This window comes from Leucopleurus acutus, assembly GCF_964270905.1.
Source record: "Leucopleurus acutus genome assembly, chromosome: 17".
Taxonomy (NCBI): Eukaryota; Metazoa; Chordata; class Mammalia; order Artiodactyla; family Delphinidae; genus Leucopleurus; species Leucopleurus acutus.
In genome coordinates this window covers 82,691,257-82,717,852 of record NC_139159.1, presented here as the reverse complement: position 1 = coordinate 82,717,852, position 26,596 = coordinate 82,691,257, and the positions used below count along the sequence as shown (strand labels likewise).

Sequence of the window (26,596 nt, the reverse complement as noted above, 5' to 3'; positions counted from 1 at the left end):
ACCACCACCATCACCACCACTACCACCATCAGCAGCATCACCACCACCAGCATGACTACCAAGACCTGCAGCTCCATCCACAGAACTGTTACCACCACCCTGGGCTGCACATGTCCCTGCTCGTCATGGTAACCACACCACACTTAGCCCCCCCCCCCTTGGGCATGGTGGTGCTGCTGATGGCAGATGAAGGGTAGCAGAGGACGTGTTCTCAGCTTCACCAGTGACAGGTGGCGTGGCTGCCCTTGGGTAGTCTACCCATTGAGGGGAGGATCCAGGAATTAGAACCAGGAGAGCTGGGTTCAGACGCAGTCCCACCCTCACTACACGTGAAGCACCGGCAGCATTCCCTCGCCGCCATGAGTTTCAGCTTTCTCGTCTGCAGATCCATCAGGACCAATGCGCTTGTCCTGCGTCGGGAGCCCAGCAGTCTGAACAGCTGGATGAATACAGAGGCAAACCTCAACCTGCAGTGGTCCCTGCCCCAGCTCTGAGCACCTCACTGTCTCTGGCCCGAAATGCTGCCCAGCACAGGGCTCACCACCAGAAGGTGATGGAGGACCCGAGGCAGGGCCCGAGGGTTTTGGCAAGTCTTGTGGGAACATCCCTGGCAGGCTTCTTGCAGTGAGAGCAAGAGAGCAGAGAGCAACTTCTGTGACTGGTCACCATGCCAGGCTGTCACAGAGCATTGAACCGCTGTGAACGTGGGCCCAGGCAGAACAAAGTGTGTGGCCTATCTCAGAAAGACACAGTCTTCTTGCAAAGAGGACCTGGGATGGAGGGGAAATTGGAGTCTGGTCACAGAATGATTCTGACCTGGTCACACCCTGAGCCCTGACCCTGGTCCCACTCTGAGCCCTGACCCTGGTCACATGCTGAGCCCTGACCCTGGTCACATGCTGAGCCTGACCTTTGGTCCACAGTGAGCCCTGACCCTGGTCACATACTGACCCCTGAGCCTGGCCTCTCACTAAATCCTGAGGCTGGTCCCACGCCAAAGCCTTGACACCAGCGGTTCACACCACCGGAGTCACTCCTTTTGGAGGCAGGGAGTGTGTGGTTTGGGTGCCTCTTGTCTTTTTTGTTTTTCTTTCAGTTTTTCTTTTGCACGTGGTGCTGGGCATGAACAGGGCAAGGGAGGTCAGGGAGCTGGCAAGACCTCGTGCTGGTCACTCCACAAGGACGGTGGTGAGTCCTCTGCAGAAAGCCAGCCTCGCAGACCCTGGCCTGGTGCTCTGTGCTACCTTAGCAGAGGGCGTCGCTGGGGGCTCGGGACATCGTCCACCTGGACCCTCTGCTCCTAGGTACCCTCTGGCTTCCTTCTGTAACAGCCAGAGGATGAGGGAGCCAGCGCAGGCCACGGCCCTCATCTGAATACCCCAGACCAGATGGGCTTGGAATTCGGGACTCTCTGGGTTTAGAGCTAGTACAGTGCACGTGTGAGATTTCACCGAACACCCCAGGGGGAACACGCTAAAATGTGCACACGTGCATTTAGTGGTTCAAATGAGCTACAACAAGCTTCAGTTTGGGTCAGGTCTTGCTGCCAAATCTCACCAATTTTGGCTTTTTGAAGTGTTGAGAATCGGACTCAGACACTATGTGCCCTCGTGAAGCGCTGGTTCCCGAGCGCTGGCCGCGTGTGACCGGAGGGCTTAGCATCACGTCCTCCTACTGCTGCTGCTGCTGTGGCCACACTTCCCTCCCTCGCTGTTGTCCACTCATGTAGGGCCACTTGTGGTCACTCACGGTCACGGTCACTCAGCCCCTCCCAGGCATGCGTGGTCACCAGTGTCTCTCTCCATCCTCGGTCATTCGTGATCACCCGCGGTCACTGTGGTCACTCACGCAGGAGGCAGCACCCAGCGGGCCCCTCCCCATCCCATCTTCACCTGCTGGTGAGGACTCTGGATGGGGGGTGGTCACAGGCGCATCCACGCCCGGTGAGGTTCCCACAAGCTGAGCCCTGAATGGGGAGAGCAAGGCCGCCATGGGAACCCCGTGCCAGGCAGTGCCCCCGCCTTTCTGCTGGGCCTGCCATCGGTTTCATCTTGGATCACACGGTTGGGGGCCCATAATCTCGGGGTGCTGGGCCTCCAAATGGCCCACCTGCACACCTCCTCTTTGGACAGGCGGCCTCTGTCTGTTGCCTCTCGGAGCCCAGGGGTTCTGTCTGGCTTCCCGGGGTGGGGTGCACAGCCTGAGGGGAGGGGATCTGCATAGCCGCCCTCCACCCCCAAGCCTGGAAGTTCTCCAGCCAGCTCCCTGCGGCGGCTCTGGCTGCCCCCTGCTGGAAGCACGGAGGAGAGGCGGGATCCCGCACTTGCACTCTCGGCGAGCATTTCAGAGCTCAGGCTCAGAAATGGGCCTGACTGCAGGCGGGGCGCGGTGCCCACTAGGCCTCCCCAACCCCCCCGGACCCAGGGACCGAGGTCAGCAAAGACCACCCCCAGCCTGCCAGGGTGCTGGCTTGCGTGCTGGACAGAGGAGGGCCACACAGTGAGGACGTGGGTTTTTAATTCTTTTTATTGAAGAAAAGAAAAGGAGAGAAAAAATAGATTCCCCACCCCTGCTTCTTCCCGGAGTGGGCTTCTGGTCCTGCCCCTGGGGTGGTGTAGGTGGGAGGGCTGTGCTCTCCGCTTGGGTCTGGGGAGGGGCTCCTGGGCCCTGGAAGGGTGCGGGGGGGCTGGCTGCTTCCCGAGGGGTGGGGGGGTCTAAAAAACGGTGCCAGGCTGGCCAGGCCAAGCAGGCTGGTCCTCTGCTGCAGCAGCTCAGGTGGGCACCCCAGGGATGCTGGCCGCACCCGGCCTGGCCATTGTCCACGGCGGCCTGCCCGCCCGCCGGGGCTGGGCCGGAGGAGGGCAGAGTCTGAGGCACCTTCGGGCCTCTGGAGCCCTGTGCCCACCGGGGCCGCCGCCTCCTGTCCCGTCTGGCTCTGGTCCCAGCACTGCGGGCCTCTGCCTGGCCGCCGTCCGAGCGCCCTGAGGCCGGGGCGCGGGTCTTGCCCGCCGCCCGTGAGCGTGTCTGTGCCCATCCTGTGGCAGGAGCGGGCAGAGCAGCATCCCTCCTCCGTGGCCCGGTGCGTGGCCGCCGCCCGCCCGCTCAGACCTCGGTCTGGAGGTCGATGATGTCCTGACCCACCAGCGGGATGGTGGCGCCCGACTTCTCCCACTCCACGCTCCGCAGCTCTAGCGGTGATGGCGGCAGCGGCTCCAGCTCTTTCTTCACCCAGGCGGGGGGCCCGTGCGCTTTTCGGAGACTCTCCCAGGGCCGCTTGTTGGGCGTCTGCTGCTTTTCTGGCTGCTGGCCGGCGGGCAGCGGAGGGGGTGAGGGCCCCGACGTAGAGACACAGAGCAGAACAGATGGGGAGTGGAGAAAAGAAGGCGGATAGTGAGGAAGGGACCAGACAGGTAGGTGCGGGCGGCAAGGAGACCCCGGCACGGACGGGTGAGCGCAGGCGCAGAGCCTTTCCTGGACCGCGCGAGGGTCGCGACCCCTGCCGTTGGGTGAGTCGGGCTGGCCTGCAGGGAAGGGCAGCTGGAGGCCGCCTCCCACCCAGCACCCCTCGCTTGGCTCTGAGTCCAGCTTACCCAGGCTCCCCCAGCCCAGCCACAACCCAGCTTCTAGATGGCCCCTGGGACAGACCCATCCACCTGCCCTGTCCCTCTAGGGTCTAGCATGGGCTGGGTCAGGCCAGTCCTTGGGAAGGGTTGAGTGAAGGAACAAATGAATGAACGAAGTAGGGCCGGAGGAAAGAGAGAAGAGCTTACCTAAGGGCTGTCCCACAGCCCTGCCCAGACTCCGCCCCTGAGACCCTGCCCCCCACCCCTCCCCACCCTCAGCCCCGCCCTCCAGACCTTGCTGTCCGGGCCCATCGGTGCATCCTTGTCCTTCTCGGCGGCGTGCTGCAACTTCCGGTTCAGGTCCTGGAACATGTCCTGGTGCCGCTTCCGGGTGTGCATGATTTTCTGCAGGGGGAGGAGGGGCGGCGGTCCTGAGCCAGGAGAGGGGCTGCCCTGCCCCGCCCCCACTCAGCGTAGGCTCCTGGGGACTGGCCTCCCCGTCAGGGCAGGGTCCTCCTCCCCAGCCCCTCCCTGCCTGTTGGAAGGCCTGGGCCCAGGTAATTGGGACAGGGACACCAGGACCCACCTCGAAGTCCAGTTCCGCATAGCGCGATTTCCGCCGCTGTGGGGAGAAGGGTTTGTGCAGTTCCCCAAATCCCCCAGCCCACAAGCTCCTGCCTGAGGATGAGGGAGGCCAGGGCCCCTCACCCCTGCCCAGCCTTGGTCCTGGCAGACACACCTCTGACTACACTGAAGCTATCGGTCTCAGTGCCCAAGCCCCCTGTAGGCCAGCCCTGCCCGGAGACACCGGGAGCCCAGCCGGGGGCCCTGGAGGAAGAGGGTGGATAGAAAGAAGGGCCACTGGACGTAAGGAAACAGAAGTCCAAGGACCCAGAACGCAGGGGCACCCTGTGGGCGAACCCTCATTCATCTTCTGTGCCACCCTGAGGCCAGTGCCAGGGCTGGGCAAGGGTGTCCAGCTCAGGCGGCCCAGGACACGCTCCCAGGCACAAGGAGACCTGGACACAGGGCCGTGGCACTGCTGGCCGGCCACAGAACTGGTACCCGGGGCTGCATTCACCAGAGGCCATGAGCCAGGAGGTGGGAGCCCAGCCTGGGGAGGGTGGGGCTCCCCGAGGGTGCTGGGCCTGGCTGCTCCCCACCCCTGCCGCCTCCGAGCCCCTGTCCTACAGGCTGAGCAGGGCTCGGGGTCAACTGCAGGTTTTAGGTTGGTCTAAGGGAGCCTTGCTGCCGCTGAGTGCCCAACCATGGGAGGAACTAGACTCAAGCCGCTTCAAGGCTAGCTCAGTGTCCAGGCCGAAAGCTCTCGAGCCCTTAAGTGGTGGGTGAGACCACCACCGAGGGCAACCACCTGACAAGTGGCCATTTCAGCACAGGCGCAAGCTCCCAGTCACGGTGGCCCAGCAGGCCCGGCGGTGCAGGGAGCGTGGCTGGAGAACAGGTAGATGCTGCCCCCTCCAGGCAGAGCCCTGCCACTCCCCCGCAGGGGAAGGGGAAGGGGAAGGGGAAGGGAAGGGATGGGGAAGGGATGGGGAAGGGGAGGGGGAGGGGGAGGGGAGGGGGAGGGGATGGGGAGGGGGAGGGGGGAGGGGAGGGGAGGGGGAGGGGAGGGGAGGGGGAGGGGGGAGGGGAGGGAAGGGGGAGGGGGAGGGGGAGGGGGAGAGAAGGGAAGGGGAAGGGAAGGGGAAGGGGAAGGGGAAAGGGAAGGGAAGGGGAAGGGGAAGGGGAAGGGGAAGGGGAGGGGGAGGGGGAGGGGGAGGCAAGTCCTCCCCTACACAGGCCTCAGGTTCCCTTCCTGCCAACAGGACTCATTCCAACAGGGGTGATGCCAGCCCCCGGGCTTCCCAGGCCTGGGCTCCTTGAGGGTGGCTGCCAGCCCCACCTGTGGAGCCACCGCCCAAACCCGCAGTGCCCACAAGGCACCTGTCCCTTGTCCACTAGCCCCCAAGGCTGCCCTTACCTCCAGGGAGCTCGCGGACAAGGTGGAGACGTTCTCATTCTTCGTCCCGGCCCCCGTGCTGGGCCCCGGGTGGGCAGCGGGCTCCCCAGACTCCCCCAGGCTGGGGGGCGCTGACTCCAGGGCGGGGGGCGGGGGCAGGGGCTGCTGAGGGGGCGGGGGCGGCGGGGGCGGGGGCGGGGGCGGCTGGGTGGGGGGCGCCTCGGGGGGCTGGCGGGAGGGCGGGCTGCGGGCGGGGAGGCCGGCGTCGGGCGCCATGTTGAGGTGGATGAGGCGCGTCTGGGGCATCTGGTCGATGTGGATGCTGTACTTGGGCTCCTCCTGGGGCTTGGGCCGCAGCACGGCTGTCGCCGTGGGCAGGATCACGTAGCTTGTGTCCAGGGCCTTCTCCTGGGCTCGGCTCAGCTCCGAGTCCAGCTTCTTGAAGATGTCCCCATCGCCGACAAAGGACGACTTGGGCACCCTGTCCTTCTTGAGGGTCAGCGAGTGGTTGGGGAAGTCGGGCAGAGGGCCGCCCGGGCAGCGGGGCGAGCCGTGCAGGTGCAGCTTGGACACGTTGGCCGGCAGGCTGTTGAAGTTGGGGGGCGCCTTGGCGTGGGCTAGCTTCAGCTTCTCTTCCTCGGGCACAGATGGTCGCTTGAGCGTGCCCGTGATGGTGGCTGTGCGGCAGGCTGCAATGTCTTTGTTCAGCACTGTAGGGACAGGCGAGGGGGGTCAGGGCGGCCGGAGGCGGAGGGGCTCCGGGTCCCGCTGGGTCTGACCTGCTGGCAGCTCTGGGCACCCGCCCTGTGCTCGGTGCTGCCGCAGCTTCTCTGTCCTTTCAAACAAGGCTGGGACGCAGGGGCGCCTCTCTGTCCTCTCCACAATCCACAAGAGGACAGATGACCTCCACCTGCAGTAGCTGGGAAGGGCAAGTGAGAGGCGGCCCGGGCCACCTGGAAGTGTGGGGACCCAGCCCCTCACTGCGGGCGGGACAGCCGTTCCCGGGGGCCAGCCTCTCTTCTGTTCAGCAGTGGGGACCAGGCTGCCTGGACCTCTGACCTGGGCTCAGGCTTGCCAACCGCCCGGCTCGCCCCTGCCAGTCAGTGCAGCCTCCACTGGCCCACAGAGGGCCCAGAGCTGCAGTCCACAGCCCACTCGGGGCTGATCCTCTGGAAACCCTCTCACGCTGGCACTGCTGGGTGGACAGGCCCCCACGTCACACCCTCGCCCGGCCTCCAGAGCTCACCAGCTGCTCCCTGCGGCCCACCTCCTCAGCACACACCCTCCGAGCTGCCCAGGCCGCTGGTCACTTGCCCGCCTCCCCGATGGCCAGAGGTCTCGGGCCCCTTCTCTTCTCCACCCTCCGGATGCCAACACCAGCACCCAGGTCTGCAGTCCTGCTCTGCCCCCAGTCCCCGTGGCCCAACGAACCTACCATCTTCCCTGCCAAACCTGCTTCCCACCCCTCGCATCAGGGTCAGGGTCAGGGTCAGAAAAGGCTCCCTCCCTCGCTGCCTCTCCCTTGTGTGTCCCTTCCCACCGGCTGTCTAAGTCGGAGCCAGTGTCGAGCCCCGTGGGCCTTCCCTGCTCAGATCCAGCTGCAGGAGGCCTCCTGTGCGCTCGCCGGGGCCCCCAGCTGCCCCGTGCCGGTCCCTGCCTTCTCTCCACCCAGCACCACCCACCCACAGCTGCAGGCCGCTCACTCCTCTCGAGCCCAAGGGCCAGGCTGGGCCATGTTACTAATGACGAAGGAACAGGAGGCTCAGAGAGGCCGGTACTACACAGGGCTGTACCCAAGCCCCCGAAGGCCCCTAAGTCTTGAGGTCACCTCTCCTCTCAGGGAGGTTGGCTGGAGCACACAAGACTAAGATGGGGCAGGAAGGATGCTCTGTTCACCTCCTGTCCAGCCCAAGCCAGAGGTCACCTCCTCAAGGAAGGCTTCCTGGGGTCCACCTGGCAGCAGCAGACACTCCCCACCCAGGGCTGTAAGCCCCTCCCCATGGCTATCTCTAGGAAAGATGCTCCACAAATATCTGACAGAGCAGAGGAACCAAAACCAGCTAGTCGTCCACAGCCCCAGACACGGCCTTCCACTGCCGCAAACGCCAAAACCAGCTAGTCGTCCGCAGCCCCAGACACGGCCTTCCTCTGCCGCAAACGCCAAAACCAGCTAGTCGTCCGCAGCCCCAGACACGGCCTTCCTCTGCCGCAAACGCCAAAACCAGCTAGTCGTCCGCAGCCCCAGACACGGCCTTCCTCTGCCGCAAACGCCAAAACCAGCTAGTCGTCCGCAGCCCCAGACACGGCCTTCCTCTGCCGCAAATGCCTGACTCATAAGAAACGACACCTGCCAGCTTCCTGCTATTAGGCGGTTGATTCCCTTTTTGCACTTTCTTCCAAGAAGCTCATGGCTAGCCTGGGGCTCAGCAGTGGGTCCTTCTCACCGCTCTCCTCCTGCTTCCACTAACGGCCCCCAATCTGAAAGCTCGACCAAACCCTCCTCCATGGCTGGAGTGACAGTGAAGAAAAGGAGGCAACACAGAACATGGGCCCTTGAGGGAGGGCAGGCAGGGTGGGGGAGGCGGGGCAGGGGGCAGGGCAGCTCCGGGACTCACAGCGCTGGCCCAGCCTCACTGTCCCTACAAGGAGGCTGGTGGGCTGAGGGCTGGGGGCGTGCTGAGGGAGAGGAGAGGGCCAGGGCTGGGGCGGGCGAGGCCCCAGGTGGTTCCTTCCAGCGCTAAGGGCTCCACCACCACCGGACGTGCCGCGCACCTGCCAGGCCTGAGCCCCAGGACAGTCTTCTGGAGGCTTCTGCTCCTGCCCCCACAGACCTGCCGGCAGCCTCAGGGGAGCGGCTGGGGGATGGGAGGCATGGAGGTGGTTGGCGGGGGTGGGATGAGGACGAACAAGGAGACAAGCAGACAGACGCACGGAGAAAAGAAAAGGCAGGGGGCCCGGGGAAGGGCCACCTGTCGCTCTCACCTGTCAGGCGCTCACCTGATCTACAGGCCAGATCCACATCCTTCTCAAAGTCGGTCTGCAAGGCAGAGACGGGCAGAGTGAGTCCGAAGGCGAGCGGGCAGGGCTGGGCTGCTGCCCCGCACACCGCGCTGCCTGTGGGCTGCGGGCAAGGGCCGCCCCGGAGCTGCAGCCACGCCTTGGAGCGGCGCGTATGATGCCGTGTGTGGGCGCGCACGCGCACGCTCCTGAGGGCCGAGGGTGCCCACGGGCTGACGTGTTCACCCACAGCGAAGCCCCGTGCGCCGCGTGTGCACAGCTGTGGGGGTGTGAACGTGCATGCACGTGTGAGCACGCGCTCCCTCCAGTGCATTCGTGGATTAGGCAGAGCTCACTCATGCCCTTGGCCTCGAGTCCCTCCAATGGGACGGGGCACACAGAGGGCCCCACGCCAGAGGCCCTGCTGCCCAGGCCACCACCACCCACTGATGTGCCGGGAGGGGGGGCCTGTCCCACGTCACCCCTTTGGTCCTCACCACAGACCTGGGGACGAGGAAATGGAGACCAGCTGGCCCAGCAGAGGCAGAGTGGGGTTGGGACGCAAGTGTCCAGGGCCAGGGCGGGACCAGCTACCCCTGGAGCAGTGGCTGTAGTGCCTGCTGCAGCACCTGCCCCGTCCCAGGCTAGGAGCTGGGGGAGGCGGAAGTGGGTGACCTCGGCCCTGCCCTCAGGGAGCTCGGCCGGTTGGGGAACCCAGCTCGGGCCACCCCAGGCTGGAAGGTGGCCTTCTCCAGGGACTGTGGGGCCTCAGGGGATGGTGGGGCCCTCAGTCAAGCCTGGAAGTTCCTTCCTGGCAAACGCAGATGTCAGGTTGTCGGGAAGATCACAAGATCTTTGCCCAGAGGTCAGGGATCAGGCCAGGAGAAGTGTCAGGAGGTCCAGAACCTGGCTTCCTCCCACCGTGGGCCCCCGCCTCACCCTTGAAAACGCCTCCCTGAGCCTGGCTGCCAGCTTCTGCCAAGGCCCTGCCTGTGACCCTCACAACCGTCATGAGGTGGCCAGCAACCTAAAGACCGAAGGAGCACCTCCCACCTGTCAGGGGGCACCCAGCGGGCCGCAGGCATCAATGACAGCACAGGGAATTCCCCCAGCACGTTACCAACGTCTGAACAGGTGGGCTGATGGGGGTCAGGGAGGGCTGCCTGGAGGACGTGACACCTACAGAGTGGGCAGCAGGAACAGACAAGGGTGTGCAGTGCCTGGGGCTGGACAGTGTGTGTAATGCCAGAAGACCAGGGAGTCAGGTCCTTAGAGGATCTGGTTGAGGACGAGGCCACGGTGGGGTGGGGAGTGAGTGGACAGGCTAGGGCCCATCCCGGGTGGAGCGCAATGAGAAGTCTGGAAGATGTACAGAGTGGGGCAGGAGCCGAGATGAGGGCCGGACACCCAGAGAGTGGTGTCTGGCCAAAGGGCACAGCTGGTACCAGGGGGTAAGCTTGGGTGGACGCCAGCCCCGCCCAGATCCCTCGTCACCTGGACCCTGCCCATCCTCAAACCCTGGACTGGGGACTTCACCTCGGCGAGCCTCCGTTTCCCCAACCTTAAACTGGGCTTGGAGGTCCTCCTAATTGTGCTGCTGGGGCCTGGTGGAGACGCCCAGTGGGGGTGCCAAGCAGGGGCAGCCTGCGTCCCGGCCCCGAGCCCTACCATAAGCTGGGCGTGGCCATTCTGGAAGGAGCCCCCCGAGTCCCCGTTGCCCTCCTCCTGGCGATCCACCACGCGGCACTTCACAGCGTCCTGGACCTGCGGAGGCAGAGCAGAGGCGGTCGATGGGCATCCCGCCCCCCGCGACCGCGACGGCAGGAAGGGGAGGCTGAGTCCCACCAGGGCAGCATTTCAGCGAGGGGCAGCCCTGCCCCCCGGACGCACACGGGCCCACGTGCCGTGGGGAAGGGCCTGCAGTGTGGGAGGGGGTGCTCCCAAGAGCACAGGCTCATCAGCGAGCTGGAAAAGGGACAGCGGCTCGGGGCAGCCTTGCCAGCAGCCAGCCTGGGGCCCAGCCTCTCCTCTGACCTTTGACACCCTCTCTATGCCCGTTTTGGGTGAAAACTCAAAATCATGGAGCTCTGGGCCCCTGAGAATACGCTGCAGGCCCTCCCAGCCGGAATCTGCCGTTAAGAGCCCACTGTTGGCCTAAGTGGGTCACCTGGTGTCCAGACCTGTCCTGAGTCACCGTGACCTGCACATCCCTGAATGTCCGGGGCAAGCTGGGGTCAGGCCCCCACTCCCTTATCCCTGAGACCAGCGTGCTCCACCAAAGGGAAATGAACAATTACGGCCTCGGACTTTTCAGAGGGGACGGTAAGGGAGGCTCCAAGCGAGGGGCCGCGAGAGCAGCCAGCCCAGAGCTGGTCAACAGAAAGGAGCTGCCAGGGGAGGAGGAGGAGACCCGCGTATCCAGGGACGCTGCTGGTCAATGCGGGCAAGAGCCACGGGCGGCACCTCCACCTGCCATGGAAGGCGCCGGGCACTGGGGGCAGCAGTGAGCAAAGTGCCTGTCCTCGGGGAGCCGGTGCTTCAGAGGTCACTGAGGGAAGCAAAGGGAATAAACGAAGGGGCAGCCTGCTCAGGCGCGGAGGGTGGGGTGGGCTGAGCACAGAGGGCTTCCTGGAGGAGGCGTCCTGAGTGAAGGTGGGGAGAGCTGAGAGGAGGGCTCCCAGTAGACCCACCATGGACCCCCGGACTTGTTCCCACTCACCCCGGCCACTGAGCCTGTGCTGCTGTGAGGGACTGGGTCAGAGGCAGGGCCAGGGTCTTGCCGGCCACAGAGCTCCAGACACTCAGAGCAAACCCACCACAGGTGTGCCTTCCTCCCATCCTTGCACTTGCTGACCCGAACGACAAACACCTGCTAAGCCCTGCCACGTGCCCAGCAGGGGTGGGCCTCCACCCAGGGGACGGCAGACAGGAGAGCACGTCCTGCACTGGCCTGAACAGCAGCTGGGGTTCCCCGATGCCTAGCGTCCCCACTCTGCCCCCCTCAGGACATCCAGGCTCTGCTGGCGCAGACGAGGACCCTGCTTGTCCACCTGCTGGAACGGTCCATGCCCCCGGGGCCGGCCTCTATCTGCCCCTCCTGGCCCATCTTCCCCAGCATGGCCGAGCTGGCCCAGGCGGCAGGGCCCCTGAGCGTGGCCCCTGCACACAGGACCCTAGAGCTCACAGAGGGCAGACAGAGAAGTCTGGCCCACGTGTCCTCTGGCCCAGCCCCCGCGGGCGTGCTTGGGGTCTTTATCCCGACCCCACCTTCTCGTTTCCCGATGGAGCAGCCCGGTGCTCCAGACACCCCCGCGTCCGTGCTGGCACCCGGCAAGCCCTCCCTCTGCACCTCCTGTTCTCGCTCGGGGCTCCTTCACCCGACCCCACCTTCTAATCACTTTCCGTTTTCCACCTTCCCTCCTTTCAGGGACACGGCCCCTGTCTGCCCCGTCTACTGAGCATTTCCATTCCAGGCTCTCTTTCCGTTCTCGGGGTGTCCTTTCATCCCAAGTGTGGGCCTTGCCTCACAGAAGAGAGGCAGCTGAGAACCACGAGCCTGGGTCAGCCCCCCTCCCGCCCCGTCTGTCCAAGGGGAGCAGGCAGTAGCTGCTTTGGGGGGCTGTCCTGAGACTCCCTAATGCGAGGAGGTCGGGGGCCGGGGGCACGAGGGCGTCAACGTGGGTCTGTGAGGTCGCCTCCTCCTGGACTGTCTCCGTGGCTCCAGTGCTGGCGGATCCGCGGCTTTCCCGGGGAGACTCTCCTCAGGCCCTCAGGACTTGAGAGTGGACGCTCGGGACTAGCTGGACATTTGTAGGTGGTGGAAACGCCGTTTCCACATGAGAAACGTCAGGTCTTCACTCCTCCTGTCTTTCCTGCAACGGGAGCCCCTGGAGAGGGGTGGCCCGTCTCCCCCAGGTGTGAGCTGGGGGGACACTCAGCTGTTCCCAGCGTGGCATCCCCATCTTCAGCTGTGCAGGCCCCCAGGCCAGGGCCCTGGTGTCCACCCCCTGGACAGGAAGTTCCAGGCAGGCGAGGCTGGGTGGGCAGCACTGCCGCAGCAGACAGATGCCCAGTCGTCCACTCCAGACTCTCCCTCGGCACCCGGGGACGCTCCGGCCTCATGCCCCTCGGCTGCCCTGTGCTCCCCGCTGCTCTCCCCATGAGCCTGAAGTGGGCTCCCACGCGCCGACGTCCAGAGGCGTGGTTTTTCACGTCCCCACCCGCCTCACATAGGGGCCCATCCCGAGCCATTGCTACCGGTCAGGGAGCAGTCGGGATGGTTTGGCAGAAACCTTCTCTTGAACCTCCTGGAGCCCAGAAAACGCCAGAATGGGAGTCTCAGGTGCCACAAGAGCTGTTCCCACCTCCGGCGGCTCCCATGCCCCTGGGCCCTGGGAGGACAGAGCCCACCCGCTACCTTGGTCTGAGCCAGCGCGGGGCACCAGGGCATCTTCTAGAAGAAGCTGTCACCTTAATGAGTGACCATTCCTGGCAGCCCTGGCCGCGTGCTGGGCCCAAGTCCAGCCTTGCGGAAGAGTCTGGGCCAAGGAAGCGGCTCCTCCCCACTAGCAGGCCTCCTCCCAGAACCTTCCCGCCGCAGCACGTGGGGAGGTGGCGCCTGGAGAAGGCTGACTGCCCGCCTGTCGGCCCACCTCTCTCCGCAGGATGCAGTGCACCATCACGATGACGAAGCCCTCCAGTGAGTCAAAGACGGCAAAGAGGATCTGGAAGAGGGCGGATCGGCGGTCGGTGACAGCGAGCACGGCCGACATCCAGGTCAGCGCCAGCAGCGGCAGCACCACGCAGGAGCTCCACAGCGAGGCCCTGCGGACGGGTCGGCGGGCGGGCGGCATGAGGGCTGCCCTGGGCCCTGCCACCCACGCCCTGCCCCTGGGAGGGGCCACCCAGGCCGGGACCCGGCCTCAGCCCAACTCCCTCACCGGGGCCGGGGCCGGGGCCAGACTGCCCGTCCCACCTGGGGCACATCTCCCTTGGGGCCCCACTGGGCCTTCCCTGCCCTGGGCTGCATCCTCTCCTCCCCATCCCCTTAGAGACCCTCTCCCACTCAGTCCCGCTGCCACCTCTCCTGGGGAGCAGAGTTCTGCCCCAACACCCCCAGCTCGAGGGCTCCCAGGGCGGCTGGGGACTGAGGACGGTGGTCCCAATGGGCTGGGCAACAGTGAGGGTGGGGGTGAGATCTCTGGAAGACGAAGGTTCCTGACTGTCCAGGAGGCCCCAGGGAGCGAGGCACACTGGAGGGAGGGGGGACAGCTGGGGGAAGGGGGAAGAGGTTTCTCCTCCCAGAGCCCTCAGGCCCCCAGCCAGGGGTCCAGGGCCAGAACTGCAAGATGGCCACAGGGGAGGGCGTTTGGTGAGGCCTCTGAGCTCTGGACAGAGAGAAGGGGGGGGGGGTGGGGGGAAACCAGAGAACTCCTCAGGGAGAAGGAAGGAAGAAACCTGTGAGGAAAGAAGACAGATGACAGACAGACAGGGCCAGGCGGGGAGGGCATGGGGCGGACAGACAGACAGACAGGAACAGAGGCGACAGGCGCTTCCTCCTCTTGGCGGGCCCTGCTCTGCCCTCCCCAGGGGAGGACCTGCCTTTGCTCCGAAGCCTTTGCCCCTTCCTCCACGTAGTGCTCCGGGAGCACCCCCAAGGCAGGCATGGCCCTCTGCAGCCGGCCCTCCCTGCACCGCCTACACACATGGCCACTCTGAGCCTGTCTCCTGGTCCGCACAGCAGGGACACTACGCCAGCCAAGGGGCTGCGTGGGGACAGAAAGCGCACCCGCAGGATGCCTGGAGTACGGTGTCGGGAACCTGCCTGACCCACCCCAACCCCGTCCCCGCCGCTACCACCGGTCTCAGGGCCACTGCGGCCTGAGGACCATAGCCAGGGTCAGCTCTGCCCCCCGGGCCGGCGACTGCCTGCAGGGGCTCCCGGCGTTCCTGCCACTATCACCAGGGGTGGGGGCATCGGGACCCCCTCCTCCCTCATGGATCACCCTGGTCAAAAGGAGAGGCAGGAACAGGTGGGACAGAACCTCAGGGAGGCCACCAGGAAGGAGCTGGGGGCACCGGGGCTGGGGGGAGACAGGCTGGTGTCCGGCCAGGTCAAGGACCCCCAAACCAGCGGGGCCTTGACCGGGGCAGGGGCAGAGGTCCCCCCCAGACTGTACACTCTGTTTCTCCATCCTCTCCAGCCTGGCTCAGCCACTGAAGCCGCGTCACCCCTGCAACTGGACCTGCAAGGGGCCCAGCCCCACAGGGAACTTCTGCCCTCCCGCCCCCTAGGCAGGGCCCTGGGCCTCCACGTCCGCCTCAGCTCGTCTCTGTGACCCGGGTCCCCCGTCCCAGGGCCAGCCCCGTATCTCCTCCAGGACGCAGCCTCTAACCCTGCCCCTCCCAAGGCCTGCCCCAGCTCAGGGGACAGCTCTCCAGCCCCTGCCCGGCGGCTCAGGCCAGAGCCACCGCTCACCCTGAGGCACCCACGCCTCTTCCCTGGGCACAGCAAGGGCTCCAGAACTAGCCCTCGGACTGCTCTCCTCGCAGCCCCTTCCAGGGCCCTGCTGCCCCCCGGCACTGAGGACAGGCGATCCAGGCGGAGGCCTCCCGGGCGGGGTACCTGCACCTGCGGGCGTTCTCCCCTCCATACCTGCTGTGCCGCACCTGGCACAGGGCCTGAGAGAAGGGGGCCTTCCCGTGACGGCAGCCTGGCCTCAGTGTGCCCACCACGGCAGGTGGGGCGCTGCAGTCTGTCTCCTCCCTTCCAAAGCAGGCCTGCTCGAGCCAGAGCCCTGGACACGGCTCCTCGTGTTCTGAGCAAGAGGCGCAGACCCCCCCACCCACCGAAACTTCCCATCCCACCGTGAGTCATCTTCCCTTGGGCCTGAGGCCTGGCATTTACTGCCTGATGCTGCAGCAGGCTGGCAGATGGCCGGGGCTTGGGGACCGTAAATTATTCAAATTCTTGCAGCCCAGCCTCTGCAGTTTCTGAAACATTTCTGCAGAGAGCCTTGTGGAGGGGTCACGCAGGTCCAGGCGTGACTGCTGGGGAGGACAGGAGGCGGGTGGGGGAGAGGCCCGGCAGCTGCACCACCCGCCCCCCTTTGGAAACTCAGATGCCTCTGGGGGAGGGGCTTTGAGTGTGGATGGGGGCAGGGGGGCGGGCAGGGCCGCTGGGAGGCTGTGTCCTCCACCCCACAGGCCTGCGTGTGTAACAAAGGAGACCCAGGGCGTCTGGGCTGTGGACCCCAGCACGGAGGAGCAGCCCGCCCTCCCGGAGGTTTCTGGCTCCACCGGACAAGTCCCCACCCCGGAACCGTGTCCACCTCTGCTCACTCGCTCCCCGCGGCCAGAATGCCCTCTCCACGGGGCCCCTGAATCCCAGGAAGCAAACAGGAGGGTCCCAGGGGACCTGTGTGTCTGGGGACAAGACGACCACTCTCGGGTCATCTGAGCCAAGGTCCCTCCGGATTTGGCATCCACCCTGGACCCCAGGTCGCACTGGCCCTGCCCCGCTCAGACCCCTGGTGGCGGCCCGGGGTCAGCGAACAAGCCAGCTGCCCCAGCACGTCCTGTTTCCAAGGTCACGCCTGCCTCTCGCGCTCACATTCAAATTCGTGATCGACACGCACACGCACACACGCCGCACTCCTGCACACTCATGCAGAGCGCTGCGACCCCAGCGTGACCACACGCTGATGACGGCCACCAGCTGACCGTGTTCTCGCGGCCCGAGGCCTGGCCCGGCTCCCTGCCCTCCGGTCAGTCTGATACCGCGAGGCCCCGGAGGATGGACGGGGGGAGCCTGGCCGGGGAGGGGTGGGGGCAGGGCAGGAAACGAGGTGCCAGAGCATGGGGAGGGCGGGCAGGGGCTGCCTAGGCCCCCTGGGGTGGACGGCAGAGATGACAGAAATGACAGAAAAAGCTTAAAACAAACAAAATGTAACTGAGGCGAGCAGAGCCCGGCGGGCGGGCGGACGGGCGGGCGATGAGCGGCACTAACATGGCGTTACTGGCGGCTTCGGAGGTGGCGGCGGCCGCAGAGAGGGCTCCACACTCGGCACATTTGAGGGCGCGCCCGAGGGGGGCCCGGGGCAGCTGACTGCAAGTGAAATTAAAAGACTGAAACGAAAGCAAAACTGTTCTCGCAGACACGGGGTGGGGGTGGGGGGCGGGGACAGCAAAAACAACCAGATGGCGTCCAGCCCGAGCCTCCCCCGGCGGGGACAGGGTCCCGGGGCGCTGTGGGCGGGGACGGGGTCCTCGGGCCTCTTTCCACCTGACGCACCCGGAGCCCGGCGGGGGCAGGGGTGGAGAGCGGGGTGCCGGCACTGGCTGGACGCGGCTGGCCTGCGGGCAGGGCAGGGCTGGGACCGTGCGCGTCCACGTCCAGCGGGAGGGCGACACTATCCGCCCACATTCACACAAAGAAGCAGGACACCTGGGCGCAGCCACTGTCCCTTCCCTCTGGTCGGCCCACATGTGGTCTGACCAGGCCCTGCCCCGCCAAGGAGCGAGGGGTTCGCCAGACGGTCAATGGGGGCGTCTGTGAGCTACCTGGGCAGTGGCCTCCCTGCCAGCCCTGAGCGTGTGTGCCTGTGCGCGTGGGCACAGAGAGCACGGGGTGCCTCCTGTCTGGGTGGGAGTAGGGCTGCTGCGGCCTCACGGGCGGGTCCGCGCGAGCTTCCGCGCCGTGGCACCACTGCACCTGGGGAAGGAGCCCAACGGGGCAGGGCCTCCCGGACACACTGGGCTCTGATTCAGCGCCCAGCCCGGCTCCACCAGCCACCCCCAGGCCTCAGCCTCCGTCTGCTCGGCTGTGAGTGGACACAAGACAGCAGACCCTGCCTCAAGAGTTACTGCAGGGAGCAAACGAGACAGTGCTGCGGGGTGGGCGCGCCGCGCCTCACTGGCGCCCTGACCCCCTGCGCACCCCGGGCCTCCTCCGTGTGTGACCCACTGTTCTGGGAGCACGTGTGGGTGGCAGTGTGCGCTGGGCTGGGCTGGAGGGGGTGAGCCTGCCAATCCCCTTCACAGACTCAGAGAAGAGGCCCAGAGAGTGTAGGACCCAGGCCCAAGACGGCCAGGACAGGCTCCCAGCCACCGCAGGCTCTCCAGGGTCACACTCCTCCCCCAAAGCAAGTTTCTAACCAGGACAGAACCCACCAGGGACCCAAGGGGAAGGATTCCAGAAGCTCTCGTTCCCGGGGAAAAGCAAGAGCAGGAAGCCAGGGGGAGGGAGAGAGACAATGAGAGACAGAGACCAAGCAGGACTGGCACGGAGGGGTGGTGGAGGACGGGGTGGGGACCCCCACGCAGACATCAGTCAGGGCAGAGGGACAGACAGAGCAGCGGGCAGAGGCGAGGTGAGGACGGCTCAGTGCTGGGGCAGGAGAGGGGGGGCTTGTCCCAGCCCACAGTTGGCCCCACCCGTGATGGCAGGGCCGCCGAGACCAGGGTGCTCCTGTCCCCTGGCAGGCGGAGGAGAAGCGCCCTTCCAAGCTTGCTCCTCCCCCAGGGCTGGGCACCACAGCCACTCAGGACCGCCCACCTGCAGTGCTGTGCGCCCTCTGGCCAGGCACTGCCCTCTCTGAGCTCAGGCTCCCAGGTGGGAGGAACATCCGGCCCGGCCCCTGCACTGTCCCCATGCTGAAGGCATCACAAGGATGGGCAGGCCACGTCCTGGTTCAGGGTCACCCAACCCCACGGTGGGGAAGGGAGAAGTCCGGGGCACCCTCCCCCCACTCTGGTGGGCCTGGGGTCTCCAAAAGTGATCAGTTCCATTGTTTCTGAGAACTTACGGAGGCCCTGCTCTGTCATGGGGCAGATGGGGAAAGTGAGGCGCAGAGCAAGGCGGGGCTGGCCACGCAACCCTCCGCGCCTCCGTTTCCTACTTGCTTGGGAGAGGGGTGGGGCTCGAGGGTGGCTGGGCTCTGGGTCATTTCAACTGCAGGTGGGGCGTGGCGCGGCGGCCCCGTCCTACCCTGCTCTCTCCTTCAGCTTCTTGTCAGTGATGCCGTCCTTGGACACGAGCTTGTTAAACACCAGGATGCCGATGACCATGTTCACCTGCGGGGCAGGGAGGGGCGGCTGTGGGGGGCCCCCGGGTCAGGAGAGGGACCATGTTCACCTGCGGGGCAGGGAGGGGCGGCTGTGGGGGGCCCCCGGGTCAGGAGAGGGACCATGTTCACCTGCGGGGCAGGGAGGGGCGGCTGTGGGGGGCCCCCGGGTCAGGAGAGGGACCATGTTCACCTGCGGGGCAGGGAGGGGCGGCTGTGGGGGGCCCCCGGGTCAGGAGAGGGACCATGTTCACCTGCGGGGCAGGGAGGGGCGGCTGTGGGGGGCCCCCGGGTCAGGAGAGGGACCATGTTCACCTGCGGGGCAGGGAGGGGCGGCTGTGGGGGGGCCCCGGGTCAGGAGAGGGACCATGTTCACCTGCGGGGCAGCGAGGGGCGGCTGTGGGGGGCCCCCCGGGTCAGGAGAGAGACCATGTTCACCTGCGGGGCAGGGAGGGGCGGCTGTGGGGGGCCCCGGGTCAGGAGAGGGACCATGTTCACCTGCGGGGCAGGGAGGGGCGGCTGTGGGGGGGCCCTCACGCTGTCGTCCCTTTACCCCGCCGTCTCCTCCCACAGCCCCAGCCGCTAGGTGGGGTTCTCCGTGCCACACGGTCCCCCCCCCACCGCCCAGGGCTGGGCACCGCGGCTCGAGCCTCCCACGTGACGGGTCCCCAGGCCCATGGCCATCGCCACTGGGGTCGGCAGTTTATGAAGCTGGGATTCCATCAGGGATGGAGTCCAGAGGTCAGAGGTCGGGCTGGGGTCACGGTGAGGCTGTCCCTGCCCAGAGTGGGACTGACCAGAGCAGTCAAACAGGCGAGCGGGCTGGCCGAACCACGCTGATGGGGCACTTGTCCCACTCAGACCGCAGAAGGGACCTCAGGGGACCTCCAGTCCAGCCGCCGCCCACGCCCAGGCTCGTCCCGCGTCCCCTCCTTAGCGCCCCTGCAACTCGTGCGCCTTCCACGCACGAGCTCGCCCAGCTCAAGCGGGACCTGACGCCTCCTCGGGACACCTCCTGTCTGGCTCTGCCAGAGCCACACTGCTCTCCACACCGCGCAGCCCTTTCGGGACCTTAAGCCAGGGCTGCCACCCCACAGGCGTCTTCCCTCAATCCCCCACCGCGGGGCACCCGGCCCTGGAGGTGCTTCTGGGTGTTGAGGCTACTCTCCTACTGCCCCACAGACAAAGAGAAGCTGCCCCAGCGTCCCAGCCATCCAGCTCCTCCACGGCCTGCAGGCCCTGGTCTCCCCTCCCCTCTGGCCTCTTCGCCTGCGTGGAGGGGGCTCCCAGCTCACATCCTCACTCCCCTAGGGCTTCCACTCTGCAGAGAGGCTGCCTGACCCCCAGCCACGTTCCTGCGTCTCAGGCGGGGACGGGGACTCCATGTGTCCCTGGACCCAGAGGTCTGGGGAGGCCGACTCCCCGCAGCCCCACAGAGCCAAGCTCGTGGCCGCACACACACCCCAGCCCTGCCTCCTGGCCGTCTGGGTGAAAGCAGCTTTCCCGGGTGGCAGCGCTGGGGCGGGAGAGGGCAGGACACCAGTGGCCGCCGCCCCGCCTGCAACAGGCTCTGTGCCTGCCTTTCCCTGCGTGTCCCCGTGTTACGGGAGGAGCCCCGGGCAGGAGCGCACGGTGGGTCAGGACCGGCCCTGCCCTCCAGATGCTTTGTGGGAAGGGACCTGGGGGGCTCCTGCCTCTGACATCCCCCCTCCTGCCCCTCCTGGGGCGCCTGCCCTTAGAAGGCCCGGCCCACCGCCTAGTGGCATTCAAATGCCCGGCCCACCGCCTAGTGGCATTCAAATGCCCGGCACACCGCCTAGTGGCATTCAAATGCCCGGCCCACCGCCTAGTGGCATTCAAATGCCCGGCCCACCGCCTAGTGGCATTCAAATGCCCGGCACACCGCCGCTTCCCTGCCCGCCGTCTTCCAGGAATAAAGGAGCTGGTTCCGGCTGGGGCTGGCCCACGGATTCTGCCCACTAACGCCACCCCCCCCCCCGGCTCCCCCAACTCGTGCCCCCTGCAGGCTCAGCCTCCCCTGGGTGCCCTGGGCTTCACTTTCCTCTGCCCTGTCCAGCCTGCGCCCAAGCCTGGCTCGGATATGCCAACAAGGAGGTGTGGCCCTGCCCGGACAGCAGGACTCTGTAGATGTGATGCCCTTTCCTGGGGGCAGGCAGCAGGAGAGGGCGAGATGGGCTCTGAGCCAGGCCTGGCAGAAGCCATCGACCTCGGGATACCCCCCAGCCTCGCCCTGCTCATCCGTAACCGAGTGACAATAACCCCGTGTGCGTGTGGCACCGTCTCTCAACCCTCACTGAGCGGACGTGCGCACAGCAGAAAAAACACCCCCTGAGGGTCAAGCGAGGGGAGGTGCTTCCCTCCTCCGGGGGCGACGGGCTCCCCATCGAGGGAGAAGTCCCAGGCCCAGCCGCGCCCCTGCTGCCCCAGGCATCCGCCTGTCCGCCTTCCCCGCCCTATGGTCACTCGTTCATCAAATCCGGAAGGCCTCCTGGCAGGTACACCGCCGGGGTCCAGCCACCAGGCAGAATGTGCTCAGAGAAGCACAAGGCCGCCAGCCCAGCCGCGCCTCTGCACCCCTGCGGCAGGTCGGGGGCGATCTGTGGACACCACCCACCCCTGGTGACCAGGGCAACCCTGATGGGGCAGCAGGTAAAACCCAAGTCCGACCCAGGGGGAGGCGAGGGGCTCAGCCTGGGATGTCGGGACGGGGGTCAGTACCAGCACGACGGCCGCGGCCGGTCCCACGAAGGCATACAGCAGTCCCCCCTCCAGGGAGAGCCAGCAGCTGGGGAGGGAGACAGGCTGGTTAGCGGCCAGGCGTGAGCCCCCATCCAGTCACACCCTGGGCACCACCAGCTTCCCAGGAGGGCGGCGTGACGCTGAGAAGGGGCAGGAGGAAGCCAGGTGACCGCACGTTCTTTAGCTTCAGAACCCACGGGAGCCCCCAGGCAGCTGACAGACGAAGTTTACGGATGAAGAAGCAGGTCCAGAGCAGGGGACCACACAGCAGAGGGCCAGGCCGCCAGAGGAAGGGACCCTGACCGTCCCCCTCCCCCGACTCTCCCCCCAGGCCTGGGCTCCCCAACTTGCCTCACAGACCCTCCCCAATCTCACGTGCAGACCCTCTTTCCTGACGTGATGCCAAAATGTTGGGCTGGGTCCCCGGCCTGGACTTCCACCCACCCACTCAACCCAGGCCCTCTGCATCAGGCCCCCTGCTCACACCATGACCTGGGCCCTCCACCAGACTCGGTCACCAGCCCCAGCCTTACTTCCCCAAATCCCCTGGGCACCACCCAGGGCGTCCACAGGAGCCCTGAGCCCAGTGAAGGCTGCTCGGTTTCCTGCACGGCCACACCACGTGCCAAGCGCACAGCTCTCCACCCTTCAGAACCCCGCTGCGACACCCCACCTCCTCCTGACGCACCCCTGAGCCCGGCAGGCTGGGTGCCCCTTCCTGTCAGCCCTGGGGACGGTGTTCGTACTTCCTTCCCAGTACTCACCCCACGGGTCCTCATTCGAGTGCAGGGGGCGCCTCATGGCCTGGTCACGTCCTGTCCCCCTGGGGCTCTGCAGTGGGCCAGGCCTGCGCAGCCCTGTCGGCCCCTCCTCCTGGCTCTCGCTGCCCGTTCTTCCCCACATCCACAGCCATGGCCCCCTAGGCCTTGGCTCCTTTCCCCCCATCTTGGGAAGCCACACGGCCTCCAGGATAACCCCGAGCTTCCTGGCTTGGCATTCGAGGCCCCTGGACCTGACCCAGCCGACCCTTCAGGGCCTCAGTGACTTCATCTGTGAAACGGGCACCCCCACCTGCCCCGCCTGCCCAGGGGCCATACAGCCCCCCTTATCCCCACACCGGCGCAGGGGCACATCCCCTATCGTGCGGATGGGGAAACTGAGGCTCTGAGAGGCTAAGGCACCTGTCCAAGGCCATGGAAGGAGGAAATGAGGCTCCAACCGCCCCAAGCCCTGTTTCTCTTCACCCCGCTGCCCACTGCCAGGAGGAGCTGGCTGATGGGAGGCAGGTGCCTCCCCGGGGCCCGGCCTCCAGCTCCCGGGGCCCTCACTCTCGCCCAACCTTGACTCTCTCATCTGTGAGATGGGCGCCCAGCCAGCCCTCACCTTCTAGGGCAGGGGGAGGGTCTGGGGGAGCCATGCGGCCTCCACCACGTCCCCACCGCCCCGACTCACTAGTTCATGGTGCTGTACCCTCTGGCCTTGGTGAATCCCACAGAAATGGCCACGACCAGCGCAGGAAGCCCTAGGGGAGGAGCAGAAAGAAAGGGTCGGTCTCCCCACCGCCCAAGGCCCCGCCCGTCTCAGGAAGGGGAACAAAACGCACCTCTGAAGTCCCTGAACAGAGGGTGACACTGAGCATGTGAGAAAGGGGACAGGAGGTGGACAGGATGAGGACCCACAGAAATGGGGGGGGGGCGCCGGATCAGCAAGTAAGATGGGACTCCTGGCCGCGTCTGAATTTCAGATAAAAAATGGGAAAACTTTCAATCATAAGTATAGCCCCAATACTGGATGGGGCGTCCTCATACCACAGAGTTATTCCCTCACCTGACATTCAGACACAACGAGACAACCCCTTGGAGTGGAGGCCTGGAGGGAAGCTCAGAGGAGAGAGAGCTGCCAGGGGCCAGGAGGAGGGCCGGGTCAGAGAGGGGGGCCCCGCCGCCCATCGGCCCCGTGGCGCTCACCCCAGCCCAGGCACAGGAAGCGCTTGCGGACCAGGCGGTTCCGGAGGCGGCCCGTCACGGCCATGTAGGACTGCCAGGCCTCGGTGAGCACCCAGCAGAAGGAGGACAGAAAGAAGAAGTGCAGGAAGGCGGCCACCAGCGTGCACACCACCTGCGCGGTGGGAGAGGCGGAGAGGTGCTCGCTCACCCGACCCCGCCTGCCCCGGCGACCCCGCCTGCCCCGGCGACCCCGCCTGCCCCGGCGAGGGCCCGAGTCCAGCGTCCGCGCAGTGACCAAATCACCTCCCCAGGTAGGACGCCAGCCAGCGCTCGCCCGCTCCACCACCCTGAGACGGGCTGTGGTACATCGCGGTCCCGGTGGGTGCTTGCGCGACTCCACCCACCAATGCCAGGGACAGACACCCCTCTCCCCGGCTTCCTCACCCTCTCACACATGCACCGAACGCTGCAGGAGCCCACCCAAAAGCCCCGGTCTGAGCCCACCCGCTCAGCAGCTGGTCCCCCGGAGGCCACACGGCGACAGCCTGGTACCGATGGTGGGCCGGGGCCGGGGCTTGAGCTGGCTCGTGTCAAAGCGCCAGTCCAGCTGGAGGCTACAGACACCGAGTCCCCACCCCTGGCCAGGTGACAGGCGCCTCCGGACTGAGCCACGCGGCTGCTGCGGCCGAAGGACAGCAAAGGGGTCCGCACAGCTGTGGCACCCTCCTCCCTAAGCTTCTGCCGTGGAGGCTCACATCACCGCCACCGGCGCCCCCCAACCTGGGACGCGGGGGCGCGCGCGGCACAGCACAGGCCGCTTACCTTATTGCGGGTCTGGGTCTGCCCGATGAGGATGAGAGCGTTGGAGGAGATGATGGACAGGCAGAAGTTGATGAGGATGACGGACCGCTCTGAGCGGATGTACCTGTGCGAGAGGGTGGGCGGCCATGATCGGCGCCCGGAAGGGTCTCAGCTTCACAAGAACCGGGGTGCTGTGGCCACTAAGGCCAGCGCCCCCTCCTCCCTGCAGGCACCGCTGCCAGTACCAGCACCGTCATCCCCACCACCTCCAGCTCCACCACCACCACGTTCCCTCTCAGGGTCGCCAACGCCACGGGGTCCTGAACACAGCTCACAGGGAAGGAGGTGTTTGAAGACCGTGGGCCAAAACCTCAGAACCACAGCGGCCTCGGGGGAGGGGCTGGGCCAGGGGGCCAAGCACGCCTCCAGGGGATTCAGGACGGATGGTCTGGGCAGGGGCTGGCGGGGGGGGCACTGGATGTTTCCGGGTCGCTGACCCTCTGGTGCCTCTGACCTTGGGCAGGATGGGGTGGTGGGGGGCAGGAAAGCAGAGGCCACCCCTCCCCCAATGGCCACATCGACCCCTCCTCGCTGGCCTCTGGCTGACATCGTGCTGCCCTTGGAGCTGACACACTGGGAATCTGGCTGGGCCCAGCGGGTGGCTGCTGGGCGGGTGACCTTGGCTTGACCCTCCCTGTCCTACTGTCCCAAACCCCTGCTCCTCCGGGCCCAAAGTGGGACACTTGGGGGAAGGGAGTCTGTGCACACGTGTCCCTTGCCCCAGGGCTGGTGACCGGCAGCGACGGGGTCGCCCCACACCCCAGGGGCCAACACTGGTCAGACAGCACCCAGGGCACAGGGGTCTGTGAAGAGGCCTTGTGGCCTGGGGGAAGGGGTGTGGGGCAGGCGGCCCAGCAGAGACCCCCATCCTGACACTTGACCCCGGGCTTGGGGAGTGACCCTGCACATCCACGTGACGGAACAGACAACAGGCAGGGAAGTCATGATCTTGGGGTCCCCGTGGTCACGGGGCAGGGTGCTCAGCTGGGGAGTGGGCTCGGGGCACACCTGCCAGCCCCTGTGAGCGGTGGTGCGGGCCCAGCGCCATGCAGGAGCAGGCAGGCCTGGCATCCCTGGCCTGCACCTGTGCCCCCGCCATCAGTGCCACGCAGCCTCCATGCAGCAGCCACCAGGGAGGGCGGGTGGTGGCGACGACGGAGTGACAGGTGCTGCTAACTGGGAAGCTGGGGAGGAAGGATGCTGGGTCCCCGCCCCCCACGGCTGCCCTTGATGGGAGAAGGGATGAGACTCGACCCCAGTCAGCCCCTTCCTGGGAAATGCCTGCACCGTCCGCTCCCCTCCGCCCCGCTCCCCTCCCCCCCCCGCCCCCCTCCCCCTCCGCTCCCCTCCCCGGCCCGCCGGAAGCAGCACCTCCACACGGACACGTAGATGATGATGAGCATGAGCAGGGTCAGGGACGACACGCCGCAGCCCACGATGAGCGCCACCGACGGCACGATCGCCTTCTCCATGTTCTGGTGGGTTCCGGCGCCGGGGACAGAGAACAGGGTGAGGGGGCCCAGGCAGACATGCAGACTGAGGGTCCTGCAGGCCGTGGGGGACGCCAGGGGAGCCTTCCCCCTCCACCCCTGCATCCTTCGCAGGCGCCCCTGCCCAGCAGCCCTCGGCTGCCCTCCTGCAGCGCTCTGAGCCCCCCCCCAACGCCAGCACCTCCTGGCCTGGGCTGTCCCCGGCGAGGGGTCTCATCCCCTGCTGAGGGCAGGGTCTTTGTCTGTGCCCCGCCCCGGCCCCACTGGTAGAATGAGTCGTGTGCCCAGCCTGGCAATACGCCCCCCACCAATCCCAGGGAAGGACTCCCCGACCCTGAGTCACAGGTGAGGTCACAGAGGCAGCAGGCCCAGCGCCCCGCCACGGACAGCTCTCCCCGGCTCCGTGGCTCTGCAGTTCCGGCCACGGGCAGAAGCCACCGCTCTCTGAAAGGGGCCCAGAGCTCCAGCTGCATCTAACGGGGCACTCAGCGCCCACCCCTCCAGACCTGGCCCCTCCCTGACAGCCGCTCCACCCACAGCCTGCACCAGGCGCTCATCCACCTCCTCCCTCCGGCGGGCCCCTTCCGTCTGGGCTGGGCCTCTGCCCTCCATGCCCCCAGGCCAGCCCCCGGGCTCTTCCCCAAGCAGGAGCCAGTCTCAGAGTCTCATGCCACCCCACCACGGCCCAAGCTGTGTCCGAAGGCCCCAAAGGCCCCCTCAGCTCGTGAGGCCACCCCCCGCACTGGCTGCCCCTCGTTCCCACTCCGCGCCTGGCTCAGCCATGCCCTCTGCCAGGAAGCCCTGCCCAGCCGTTGCGTGGCAGTGCCTCGGGCCGTCTGGTCTTCACTTGTCCCCTCTCAGGGGCCAATGGACCCCACTGCTCCCCACCACGTGGCCCAGCGCAGCCCTAAGCACCGGCGGGTCCTTGCTTACGTGTCCCTGTGTGCCCCCCGAC

General features: G+C 66.5%; 1 protein-coding gene across 3 annotated transcripts in view; it reads right to left on the bottom strand.

The window, feature by feature from the left end:
* Positions 1–3,102: 3,102 nt before the first annotated feature.
* The window catches only part of ADGRB1 (adhesion G protein-coupled receptor B1), a gene marked incomplete at both ends in the record, with an annotated part of 70,659 nt that continues 47,165 nt past the window's right edge, over positions 3,103–26,596 (bottom strand). Inside the window, 13 exons of one of the 3 annotated variants that reach the window (XM_082858381.1) lie at positions 3,103–3,300; positions 3,858–3,968; positions 4,150–4,185; positions 5,545–6,233; positions 8,506–8,560; positions 10,189–10,284; positions 13,173–13,344; positions 18,509–18,594; positions 21,324–21,390; positions 22,797–22,866; positions 23,312–23,462; positions 24,113–24,215; positions 25,523–25,626. In XM_082858381.1, the coding sequence (XP_082714507.1) occupies positions 3,103–3,300; positions 3,858–3,968; positions 4,150–4,185; positions 5,545–6,233; positions 8,506–8,560; positions 10,189–10,284; positions 13,173–13,344; positions 18,509–18,594; positions 21,324–21,390; positions 22,797–22,866; positions 23,312–23,462; positions 24,113–24,215; positions 25,523–25,626 (1,938 nt within the window). The remainder of the gene's footprint in view (positions 3,301–3,857; positions 3,969–4,149; positions 4,186–5,544; positions 6,234–8,505; positions 8,561–10,188; positions 10,285–13,172; positions 13,345–18,508; positions 18,595–21,323; positions 21,391–22,796; positions 22,867–23,311; positions 23,463–24,112; positions 24,216–25,522; positions 25,627–26,596) is intronic. The other 2 variants (XM_082858382.1, XM_082858383.1) reach the window with 2 other exon arrangements.